General features: G+C 34.7%; 1 protein-coding gene across 2 annotated transcripts in view; it reads right to left on the reverse strand.

Moving 5' to 3' along the window:
* The window catches only part of VPS41 (VPS41 subunit of HOPS complex), a 214,999-nt gene that overhangs the window by 143,535 nt on the left and 57,761 nt on the right, over positions 1-13,703 (reverse strand). For both annotated transcript variants that reach the window (XM_024558322.4, XM_045193260.3), the window contains exon 5: positions 1,805-1,879. In XM_024558322.4, the coding sequence (XP_024414090.1) occupies positions 1,805-1,879 (75 nt within the window). The remainder of the gene's footprint in view (positions 1-1,804; positions 1,880-13,703) is intronic.

Genomic DNA, 13,703 nt, shown 5'->3' on the forward strand with positions numbered 1-13,703 from the left:
ACACAGATGATTATTATCTAGGAGTCTTAATACACTAAAGAAAGAAAAAGCACAGTCCTTCTAAGATGCATTCACCTAGATATTTACAGTCTGTCTATGTAATGATCTCTATCATCACTAACCACTTTACCAGGTCACTCTATGCTAGCTACTCGATTTTCACAATACTGACTAACCCATGGTAAAGACGAGCTTACATAAAAATATGCACTGAAATACTTATTTGCAATTCCACCTTTACTATTAAAATATATAAGAAAAGCATTTTTAAAAGGTATCATGGGTCTACACAAAAATACAGCAGTTATAAATTTGACTAAAATTGAAAAACAGGTGTTTGTCAAGTGTACCCCACAAGACATCTGAGGGTCATCTCATTATTCACCAGAAGTAGTTAAAATATCCACTCTGCCACATCAAATAATAATTCTTCAACATTTAAAGCTTTGAAAATTTCTAGATGAACTATCGTAGTAAAAAAATTTTTTTCAATTCAAAAACTGAATATTTTATTTCAATAAATTAGTTCAATTAAATTGATAACAGCCCAGAAGGAATTCCTCATTGTTAAGAAAATAAAGATTATCTTTCTTACAAGTACATAAATACAAGAATGTTTCAATGGTTTGGATAATTCTCCTCAATTCCTGCACATACCAACTCCTCCCACAATCTCTTTGACAGTCTGGTTCATCGCAGAATTTCAGAAGGTACTGTAAAATCTGACAGTGCTTTTTGAAAAGCACAAGTGTTCTCATTACTATTTCAAAAGACCTTAAGAAACATTAGGCGTAGATACATAAAATGCATTCTTACATGTCAAGAAGGCTTCATTTTTCTTTTGTTAACAGATTAAATGGGTATAAATCTTTCATACTGAGGACATTGTTTTTAATTTACTCATCTAATGGCACATTAAATTTAGATCACATAAAAAAATACAAAATTAGATTAGAAAATCTGCTCTTCTCAGGCAGGAACAGGTAAGGTTCTGTAATGATACTTAATGCATTCTCTTCTTAAACTGTTATTTTAGAAAAGTATCTTAAATACATTGTACATGAGAATTTTGTCATTGCAAACCAACATTAGAAAAGACTTCCATCGACTGAAAAACAAAAAAGACATTCTTTTAAGTGGAAAATCAATCACCACAACCACTAAATGCCACAGCTTAACATCAGCAAGAAGCACTGATAATTGTTAGTTCTACACTGCACAAAATGATGTATGTCCTCGATCGAGGAAGTGGGTGCCAGGTTTTTAGAAAACTGTACATATATTGATTTTACATTTATTTAATGTGACTATTGTAAGATACTTTATTCTTCTGATGAACTATGACTGCTTATCAAAAGATTCTATAATTCAAGAGAAACATTCATAACTTGTGTGAAAATGAAAACCGCCAGCCCACAGAAATCATGCCCACAAAATCCAATTTTGTGGATTTATGGCAGAAAGGCAGTAAACTACTGGAACTGCAGACTAGTCACTGAAGTCTAAGTGGCACAGCAGTAATGATTAAGGTGACATGTCCCCCTGCCACAGCTGTTAATCAGCTTAATACTAGTTATATTATTGACATTCTTGTAATTACTTTTCCTAAGGCACATTTGTGAAAAAATATATTTTACTTTAATTATGAGCAATCAGAAGCAAGTCCATACCCAAAAAGAATAACCAAGTTTCTCCTAATGCAGGTATACAAGAAGCAGAGTGCTTTTCCAAGCACATGGACTTTGGTAACAGCCCAGTCCCTCAGTGCAAGAATGCTTTCAAGGTGACCACATCAGCGCCATACCTTGCCATCCTCCGAACACACGCCCATGTGTTCTCCACTTTCATCCAGGCTAACCTGATTTACCTTCACAGGACTCTACAAAAAAAACACACACACACATACATAAAACTTTAGGAAAATATATATTAATAATCAAATGTTATTTTTCTTACATGTCATAGGCCTTTTATTTTTTTAAGTTTTTTTAAAAGATTTTTTAAAATTTATTTTTAGAGAAAGGGGAAGGGAAGGAGAAAGAGACGGTGAGAAACATCTATGTGTGGTTGCCTCTTACCTGCCCCAAACTGGGGACTGGCTCATAACCCAAGCATGTGCCCTGACTGGGAATGAAACCGGCGACCCTTTGGTTCGCAGGCCCACGCTCAATCCACTGAGCTACACCAGCCAGGGCTGTTATATGCCTTTTTATTTGTTTTGTTATATTCACGCCCCGCTCCTAAAATCCTTTTGCAACCAAATCCATTAAAAGAACAAAATAAAAATCATGATGTAAATAAAAATTTTAGTTGTTTTACTTTGGTTCACCAGACAATCTATTTGTTCTTCTCTTATAAATTACTAAATCAACTTTTATTTATACTTTATGCTTAGCACTTTCTGGGGGAAATCCAGAAAGTACTAACTAACTAACTAACTAACTATATTAACTAACTATATATTAACTGTTATCCCCCATTCTTTTGAGTAATCTCAAATTTAAAAATCTATGAAGATACAAATCAGGCTTTCTACTTCATCTGTATTTTCCCAAATATAATATAAATACACAACCGTACATTAAAAATTTTCTCACTGCTTTCTAGTTCTCTATATAGCTAACTGTTTATTTACCAAAATATTCAAACAGGTGGATATTCTAATAGAAGTAAAAAAAATTCAGTAAATATTGAGAATAAAAAATGACAAGCTTTTTTTTTTTTTACTTCTTAAATAATGGCAACTCCCCACTATTTTACACAAAACATGACAAGAACAAAGTACCCCCGAAAGTAAGCCTTCACTGATTACAACATGAGTTTGCAAATTAGTTTTTTAAAAATAGCTAACCTTAGCCCTGGCCAGTGTGGCTCAGTTGGTTAATAGCTCTGTCCCATAAACCAAAAATTTGCTAGTTCAATTCCCGGTCAAGGTACATGCTTGGGTTGCAGGAACGGACCCCAGTAAGGGTGTGTATGAGAGGTAACCAATCGATGTTTCTCTCCCTATCTCTTTCCCACCATTTCCCTCTCTAAAATCAATAAGCATGTCCTAGGGTGAGGATTAACATATACATAAACATTAGCCCTGGCCAGAGTGGCCAGTGTGGCTCAGTTGGTTGGAGCATCATCCCATGCACCTAAAGTCTGTGGGTTCAATCCCTGGTCAAGGCACATACCTAGGCTGAGGGTTCAACTGGTAGGAGTACTTATGGAAGGCTGCTGAAAGACATTTCTCTTTCGCATCAATGTTTCTCTCCCACCCCTTTCTAAAATCAAGAAACATATTCTTTGGTAACAATTTAAAAAAAAGATGTTCCCAGAATGTTAGAAGAGGAAAGACCTTGAAGACAGATATTTGATTCACTTTAGAGGAGAATAAACTAAAACCCATGGACAAGAATCACAACAGAAAAATGACAGAGCCAGGGCTCTGACCTTGAGATCAGTGAAGAGGTGTCCTGCAAGAGAACCCTGTGATGGCAGTGAGGTAACACAAAAGCTGAAAAAGGAAAGCACCAAGAACTAGCGTGTGTGCACGTGTGAGAAGTATGAATGCTCAGAGCTTCTACAGTCTTTTTGGATAAATACTTTCCACAATAAATATCTTCTATTAACAGTTTCCTCATCCTGGTCTTCTGTTCACCAAATGACATTTTAACACATTTTATTCTCGGCATATATAAACCCAACATACCTCTGATGGTTACGAGTGACACTTGGTTATAATCTACCTCAAGCTATAACTTAATGTGTAAGTTAAACCCAATCAATGTCAAGGATTCCTGTCCTGTTCAATAGAGTACTAACCACATATGAGTATATAGAAATTTAAGTTAGTTAAACTTAAACATAATTAAGAATGTATTTCTTCAGTTGCACTAACACATGCCAAATGCTCCACAGACACAGGTCACTGGAGCTATCGTATCAGAAACCAGTCACCACAGAAGGTTTTCATCATTGCAGAAAGTTCTATTACACAGTACAGTTCCAGGCCTACGAAACTCAGTCCAGTGCAGAATGCAAATCCTTTACAAGCCCTTCTTCACTATAACATACATTCAGAAGTATATTTTCTTCACATATACTTCACAATTTACATAATTTGTTCTTGGACTTGTACTTTTAAGAAGCTCATGTCCTAAGAAAAAGAAGAAGATTAAAAATATGAACAGTAAAATGACAAGAAACTCACAACCATCAAAAACCGAACCTAAAAAAACAAAAACAAAAACGAACTAAGCAAATAACTAGAACAGGAACAGAATCACAGAAATAGAGATCACATGGAAGTTATCAGCAGGGAAGAGCAGGGGGAGGAGGTGAATGGGGGAAAAGGTACGGGGAATAAGAAGCATAAATGTTAGGTACAAAATAGACAGGGGGAGGTTGAGAACAGTATGGGAAATGGAGAAGCCAAAGAACTTACATGACCGACCCATGGACATGAACAAAGGTCAGGGAATGATGGTGAGAGGCGGGTAGGGGGGAGGGGAAAAAAGGGGAGAAAAAATGGGACAACTGTAATAGCATAATCAATAAAATATATTAAAATTAAAAAATAAAAATAAAAAGCTCATGCCCTGAACTAATATTCTCTGAATCACAATGTATCATTTCCAAAGCCCTGACAGACACATTATCTGATCCTCACAACCTAAGGGGAAAGCAGTCAGTGCAGAAAGATCAAGGAAAATGAGGCCTCAAGAATTATGTGAGCTGTCTAGAACCACAGTGACTAATACGCAGGGCCTAAGCCACCCAGTGGTATTCTACACACAAATAAACCAAACTTTTCATTACAATGTGTTTCTTTCTCAGTAGAAATCTTTTGTGCCAACACATACGCCATACTGGGGTGGGGGGTAGAATTATACCTACAAGGTATTAGAATCCTCTTTGCCTCACATTTGTTAGCCACAGCAGTTATTTTTCAAATACTTTTTTAATCCCAAAGATCAATATTCATTGATTTATTTCCCTGACTACTAATAAACTTAAATATTTTTCTTAAGTCTTTTGGCCAATTAACTTGAACTTATGCAAACTGCTTGTTCACATTTCTTACCCATTTTCTTACATGTTTGCTGTTTTCTGGTAAATTTCCTTTTTAATTTTTAGGGTATGAGGTCTAGGCACAATTCCTCAAACAGACATTGTATATGTAGTCCACTATGGTTTTTTGTAAGATGGTTATTGCTTTATTTCTAATATTTAAGTCTTTAATACTTATAAGATTCATTTTTATTTTCTTCCATTTTCTTCCAATGGATATCCAGTTGGGCTAGCTCCATTTATTAAATAATCCATCCTTCTCATTCTAAAAAGAACTATGTTTATTATATTATAAATGTTTATATACACTGAAATAACCATCTGGGTTTTCAATTCTGGTCTCTTTGTCCACTGCTATTTCATTTTTTTTTTCTTTTTTAGCACTTACTGTGTTCTAGATATATACTTTTATTTTAAGTATATTTTATTCATTATACTATTACAGCGGTGCCAATTTTCTTCTCCCCTTTATTCCTCCCTTTACACCCTCTCACCAGCATTCCCTTAGTTCATGGTGCATGGATCATACATGTAAGTTCTATTGCTTCTCTATTTCCTATATACTATTTTTAACCTCCCCTATTTTGTACCTACCATTTATGCTTCTTATTCCCTGTACCTTCTCCCCCTACCACCTCCCCGCTGATAACCCTCCATGTGATCTCCATTTCTATCATTCTGTTCCTGTTCCAGTTGTTTGCTTAGTTTGTTTTTGGTTTTTTTAGGTTCAGTTGTTGATGGTCGTGAGTTTATTGTTATTTTACTGTTCATAGTTTTAATCATCTTCCTTTTCTTACATAAGTCTCTGTAACATTTCATATAATTAAGGGCTTGGTGGTGCTGAACTCCTTTAACTTGACCTTATCTGGGAAGCACTTTACCTGCCCTCCCATTCTAAATGATAACTTTGCTGGATAGAGTAATCTTGGATGTAGGTCCTTGCCTTTCATAACTTCAAATACTTCTTTCCAGCCCCTTCTTGCCTGCAAGGTTTCTTTGAAGAAATCAGCTGACAGTCTTATGGGGAACTCTTTTGTAGGTTGTCTCCTTTTCTCTTGCTGTTTTTAAGATTCTCCCCTTATCTTTAATCTTAGGTAATATAATTATGATGTGTCTTGGTGTGTGCTTCCTTGGGTCCAAGTTCTTTGGGTCTCTGGGTTTCCTGGACTTCCTGGAAGTCTATTTTCTTTGCCAGAATGGGGAAGTTCTCCTGTATTATTTTTCCAAATAAGTTTTCATATTTCTTGCTGTTCCTCTTCTCCTGGCACCCCTATGGTTCGGATGTCAGAACATTAAATTTGTCCTGGAAGTTGCTAAGCCTCTCCTCATTTTTTTGAATTCTTGTTTCTTCATTCTGTTGTGCTTGAATGTTCTTTCTTCCTTTTGTTCCAAATTATTGATTTGAGTCTCGGTTTCCTTCCCATCAATGTTGGTTCCCTGTACATTTTCCTTTATTTCACTTTTCATAGCTTTTACTTCTTCCCCTATTTTTCAACCATACTCAACCAATTTTGTGAGCTTCCTGATTACCAGTGTTTTGAACTGTGCATTTGATAGGTTGGCTATCTCTTCATCACTCAGTTGTATTTTTTTCTGGAGCTTTGATCTGTTCTTTCATTTGGGCCATATTTCTTTGTCTAGGTATACCTGTCATGTTGTAAGGGGCGGAGCTGTAGGTATTTGCCAGGGCAGGGCAACCCACTTTCACAGTGTTGTGGTGCTATATGTTGGGCAGGGGCCCGAGAGGGAACAACGCTGCTTTCTCGGCTCTCGGCCAGCTTCCATTCACTTCCTCCACTACCCACAAGCAAATTGGGTCCTTCACGTGCTAATTCCTGGTGGGTTGGTTTGTGTACGTTCTAGGACCCTGTGGGTCTCTCCAATAGACTCTCCTGTGAGGCTGGGAGTTTCTCCCACCACCGCAACCACCAGTCCTTCCTGCCTGGCCTGGCTGGTCCTCCAGCGATTGCCTTGCCACATGTCCTCTCTGCCCCAGCTGCCCATCTCCACCCCTCCTACCAGTATGGATGAATGTTTCTTCTTTCACTCTTTGGTTGCCAGATTTCCAGACAGTTCGATTTCCTGGCAGTTCTGGTTGTTTTTTCTTTTTAAATTTGGTGTAGTCCTTCTTTTGGTTGTGCCAGGTGGCAAAGCATATCTACCTAAGCCTCCATCTTTGCTGGACTGTCCACCACTATATCAATTCCACATTGATCTAATTGTATAAAATATAATATAGTATGTTCTGTTATTTGGTAGTGGCAAGACCCAGTCATAATTCCTCATACTTTCCTTGGCTTTTTAAAAGAATTTTAATTCTTCCATGTAAATTTTAAGATGAAATGCCCCCCATGTTACTAAACATAATGGTCATTGTTCAATCCTAACTTACTTTTCCTAATAGGAGCATGTAAAACTGATGACAACTCTGTCCTCTCTGTTTCCAGATTACCATTCTTAATTCTCTTTAGGTAGATACTCCTGATCTCCTGATCTCTGTATTTCATGGTTAGGTCCTTCCGCCTCTTCTCTTTACACGAGATCTCTTGGTATTCCCTTTCAGGTCAAAATATGACTGCTAAATTTCTGTCTCCAGACTGGACCTCTCTCTATTTTACACCAATACACATAATTGCCTATTTTAGATATGTACTTGTATGCCTAATAGACATCTCAGTTAAAACATATCCAAAATCGAGATCCTGGTATTACCTCATAAAAAAAGCCCTTTTTAACGTCAGGCCCATCTCATTTAAGGACTAATACATTCTTCTTGTTGCTCAGTATAAAAAACCTCGGAGCCATTCTGACTCCTGTCTTTTTTTTTTTTTTTTTCACGCTCTATATGTATCTGTCAGCAATTCCTATTATCTCTTCAAACAAAATTTATCCAGACTTTGACCACTTTTCCTCACCCCTATAGCCACCATCATTCTTCTCTGAATTATCCTGGTGATCTCCTTATTAGTGGGCCTACTTTGCCCTAACTTTCCCAGAAGTCTATTCTCAACAAACCAGTAGTGCCATGTTGTTAACAAGTTGATCAGATGATGTCATTCCTTTGCTTAAAATCCTCTAATGGCCTCCAATCTCAACATAAAACCCAAAGTTTTTACTATAACCTTATAGTCCTAAGCGATCTTGTGATAACCCTCTCTGCAACTTCTGACCTCATCCACTCTCTTGACTTATTCTGTCTCCTCCAGCCCCGATGCCCTTCTTGCCCTTTTACTGCCACAGAGTCTTTGCATTTATTTGATGGAGTCTGGAATGCTCTTCTCCCAGCTCTCCCCGACAGCCTTCCTCTCAGTAACACTCTTTGGCCATATGATCTACAATTTCAACATTTCACCCGAATATATTAAAACTCCTTCACTGCTTTATTTTTTTTCTTACAATTTACAACTATCTTATTACTTTTATACTTTACTAACTTATGTCAGTAAACTATTATTTACTACTTATGTTTTTTTTGTTTGCTGTTAAAACTCACTAACTAGAATGTTAACTTCAAGAGAAACACTTCAAAGAATAAAAAAATTCCAATCATACACAAAGTCTTCCAGAAAATAAATGAAAAAGGAAATGCTCCCAACTTCACCATAACAGAATTCAACAAAGACATTACAAGAAAGAAAAAGTATGAGTAAATCTCACTTGTGAACAGAATCAGAAAAATCCTAAAGAAAATATTAATGAAGTCAGCATATATAGAAAAGCCAAGTTTATTCCAGAAATACAAGGCTGATATAAGGAAATGAATCAATATATTATAATTTTCTGCATTAATAAAATGAGAAATATTGAAAGATCATTTCAATAGATACAAAACATGTTGATGAAACCTAACACCCATTCATGGTAAAAACTCTTAGCACACTAGGAGAAAAATTGCTCAATCTCACTTAATAGTGAAATGTTGAGAGCATTCCCTATGATATACCTACAATATTGATTCTTCTAATCCATAAACATAAAGCATTTCTCCATTTATTCAGGCCTTCTTTAGCGTCTTAAAATAAAAGTTTTATACTTTTCCCTTTAGAGTTCGGGCATTTTGTTTTATTCTGAGAGTAGCAATGCTAGTGAGCATCCTTTTCTCATTTCTGATATGTATGATCCCATTAACACAACATACAAAAAGAGACAAAACTACAGTATAGTGCACAGTGGGTGCGCATACAGGGTATAAAATGAAAAAAAAAGCTAGGCAGTTATTATTGTACTATAAAATTGAGTACAGTGGGACCCTCTAAGGGAATTGTGAGCAGGAGGATCACACGGTCTACTCTTAACATAGTGGTAGTTACATGATTGTCTGCTTTATAACTGTTTCACTGCACATTTTATCTACTTTTTTAAAGTTATATTTCACAATAAAAATAACCATTAAAATTTGTTAGAGAAAATAAAAAAGAACTTGCCTATGAAAATGTCTGAGATCAAGAACTTCAATGGGTTTATTCCTTAGATTATGTTCTTTCCCATGACTGTCAAGCTACTCAAATGCTCTAATTTTATTACAGTCATTTATTTATATTTTCCTAGAAAACAGTGCATTTCAAATTCTTAGTGAAAAAAATATTTTTATTTTACTTTATTGTTCATTTTGTATTTTAATAATACTAATATATTAATATTATTCAAATACTAAGTAATAATACTGCTAAGTTAATATTTACTGTATGATTATTATGCATCAGGCTTTCTTCTATGAGATTTATACACATCTTTTAATCCTCACAGCAATTCTATGAGGTAGGTGCCATTAATTTTTCAATTTCATATATACAAATTACATAGCAGTATCTTACAGGTATTCAAATACTTTATTCCTTTTTTTTCTTTGATTACCTTTATCAAGTACTGATCAGTTGTAGAGGCCTTTTTATAGAAGACTTCTACCAATCAATTTGCCTTACTTTTTAATGTTTTCTATTAGTTTCAATTCTTAATAAATATTAATTTTCCCTTTAAGTCTTAGAACAGTATTGTTGACCTCACTCTTCCTCACCTTAATATACATACTGCTTGTTAGTTATAACTGCTCATTCGTTAATCATAAAATAATAGTGTTTCACATTTTCCTTCCAGTGTACCATTTGCCATAAACCAGAGACCAGAAAATTATGTGAAATGCAATAACTATTTCCTCTTTGAAAAAAGTAATATTTTATTTTATTTCATTTCTAAGGATGGTGACAGCATCATTTGCATTATTTGCTTACCTATCTATTTATTAATAAACTCTAGTGTCACTATAACAACATTCAGAGAATGTGGTTTGTATATCTATTTTTAGAAATTCACTGATTTCTCTTTGAAACCTAAGCTATTATCCTTTCCTAGTCTCTGTTTGACCTCCAAATAAATATATTTTAATCATGTTATTTGCATTATTTAATTTCTATGTTTCATTAAATCTCTCAAAAACTGACAGAAACATATTTCAAAATCTTCCCACTATAATAGTAATTTGTCCATTTCTCCTTGAATGTCCAACTTCGGCTGGATATTAGATGCCTTATAATTTGGCACATCAAAGCGTATATATTTCCCCTTTAACTTGTAAATGTGACCAATATAATATACCTTCTGCTAGTTAATGCTCTTTGCCTTAAGCTTCACTTTTTCTCACAGTTTTATTGCCAACATATATAGCTTTTGTTTGGCTTTTCATAGTCTACTTTTGCTCACATCTTTGTTTTTTACTTCCATCATCTTATGAAATACACGTCCTTCAAAGCTGAGGCAATTTTTCTTTTAGTAAATTATCTGGCCCATTTAGTGTCACCTTGGTTGCTACATTATTTTATACATTTTAGAATCATGTTTTCCCTTTTCATTGTTATTCTTTTGCTATATTACTCAAATTGTTTTCTCTTGTCTATGTAGGAAAATTTTAGTTTTGTTCATTCTATTTTTATCTTATTAATGATTATCTTTAAGTTATTGTAAGTTACAGCTGAATTATGTCTCCCCCCCAAATCAACACAATTGCATTAACTGACTCATTCAGAAGAAGGGGTATTTAGCATATGTTCATTTACCACCTCCTTCTTTACCTATTTTAAAGTGAGAGTACCAATACTTTATATTTCTTGAGCCACTTCAAATAGAATTGAAGAAAAAAGCTAGCTAATAAATACATCAGTAAAAACTGAAATCCTAAACTATTAGTTCTAAGCCTCAATCCAGAGAAAAAGACTGTTTTACTACTGGAGGGTCCATAATTTTAAAGTTGATTCACAAGAGGTTATTTCAGATTAGGGATATTTATCCCTCGTCACATCCATTGCAGACAATTTTGCAATTTACTGTATATTTTAAAATTTTCTTCAGTTTCTAAATCTAAACTTGGATTTTTTACTCACAGTTAACTCACAAAATAATTACTATAAATTATAGGTAAAGGAGAAAAAAAGTCAACCTCTGTAATAACAAATACATGAAAACTAAAACAGATGTTTTGCTTATGGAATCAGAAAAGATGTTTTAAGTACCTAGTTTTACCAAGGAAGTACAAAGGAAGATACTCCTCTTACATTGCAGGTAGGAATTCAAATTTGGGAAAACTTTCCAAAGTATCATTTCACAAGGCAAATCAAAATTCTTTAAAATATGCATTGCCTATTATACCCAAGGAAAAGATTACTTTACAAAGATGCTTTTCACAGCAGGTTTCCTTTGTAAGACACTGAAAAATGGAAATTATCTTATTTTCTAAAAGCAAGGAATCTAAATGATAAAAGTATCAACACAAAATAAATTAGGTTTGTTTTTAAAAGTTTTATGTAGAAGAGAATCTGGCATTGCCCAAACAGAGGCCTAGCCTTTGCCCTTGGTTTCTGGGAGGTAATCTGTTGCACCAACATACATAATAGAGATGTCTTCATTAAAGGCAGGGGCCTGTCACACCTGACATAGGGACTGGCCATGCCAGAAAGACTAAGCCTATGATTTAGGATCAAGTCTTTGGGTGACAGGGCGTCAGTCAACCTGGAAGCTGACATCAAACATGTGGACAAACCATCAACCAATCATGACTACATAAGAGAGCCCCAATAAAAACCCTGAACCCCAAGGTGAGCTTCTAGGCACACATATGCCAGGAGGGTAAAATGTCCTGAATACCACAGAAGTGTCACTTTTAGAACCATGCCAAGCTCTGTCCTATGCATCTCTTCCTCTGGCTGATTTTTCAACCCGTATCCTTTCCCTGTAAATAAACCATAATCATGAATACAGGTGTAGGCAAAAGTAGGTAAATTACCAGCCATCATTACCCAAAAGATAAATTGTAAGCATACAAAATAATAACACTAATAATAATAAGACAAATAATACAAATACTTCAATAACTAATAAAAATAAAGAATACAAGAATAAACTCTGAGTTTCATGTACTCACAACTGTAAATCTACTTTTGCCCACCCCTGTATAATAGCTTTCAGTGAGTTCCATGAGTCCTTTAGCTACTCATCGAACATGAGAGCAGATTTGGGAACCCCCAGAACTGGCAGTTGGTGTCAGAAGTCTTTAGCAGGTGTGGCAGTCTGGAAGACTGTGCCCCTAAATTTCAATTTGGTTAACTCGGGGTACATACAATCAGTGTTGATAATCACTATTATATTCACAGGTATTTATATATAATACAGGTGACTAGAAGTACATACTCCAAAATACCAGCATTGGTTATATCTAGGGCTGAGATATTATTATTTAGGTGGTTCTTTTTTATGTTTTGCTAATTTTCTAAAACAAATATTTATTTTGTTTGTAATCAAAAGATAAATGTTTTTAAAATAATCATGTAGCAAATTCATTAATCTAAAAACAAAAAGAAACCAAAATAAATTTTGACTGCTAAATATGAGTTACATAACATTTAATGAAGAACAAATAAATAACTGGATTTCATTACAGCTGTCAATGAACAAAATTATTCCTCTCAGAAATAGAAACAGATGTCTTACATATATATTTGTCATTTCTATATACTAAAATAAACAATAACAACAATAGAAAAAGAAACAGGAAAAAAGAGAAAAAGCATAAGAAAAAACTAGTTTGCAGGATTGTCTTTCTTCACCACCAATTTTTTTTCAAATGGCTTGTCTTATAAATATAATTTAGGGGTGTTTTTACAAAAATGGGATACTGGAGTAGATGTAGATAAGGGTAAGGGACCAGAGGAAAAAAAAAAACACAGAAAAAATGTCCTCAGCTGTATTTTCCATTAGCTACAATTTTATTCCTAATGGAGACATGTTTGGAATCCTGAACAATATAAGTGAGTTTGTTCAAAAATCAATAATGTCAAGCTGACACTATAGAACATACAAAAATGTTTCCTTAATGGAACAAAAAAAGAAGCCCAAGAAAGCAGGAGGGGGCAAGGACTTGCATAAACCTTCTAAATCCAAGTCCACTACAGGTGGTCTCAAGATCTTACACTTAAAGAAAAGGCAAAATTACCAACATGTACTCCTCATGTGATAATCAATTACCTAATGTAAAATGCTTGAAATACACTTAGTATGGATTATGTCAGCTCTTCAATTAGGAATAAATTCACGGTCATTTCAAGAGCTGCTTTTAATGGTGTTCTTTGTGGCAACTTCTTTTCCCCTGACGCTCCTCA

The sequence above is a fragment of the Desmodus rotundus genome, chromosome 6 (genome assembly GCF_022682495.2).
Source record: "Desmodus rotundus isolate HL8 chromosome 6, HLdesRot8A.1, whole genome shotgun sequence".
In the NCBI taxonomy this organism is placed as follows: Eukaryota; Metazoa; Chordata; class Mammalia; order Chiroptera; family Phyllostomidae; genus Desmodus; species Desmodus rotundus.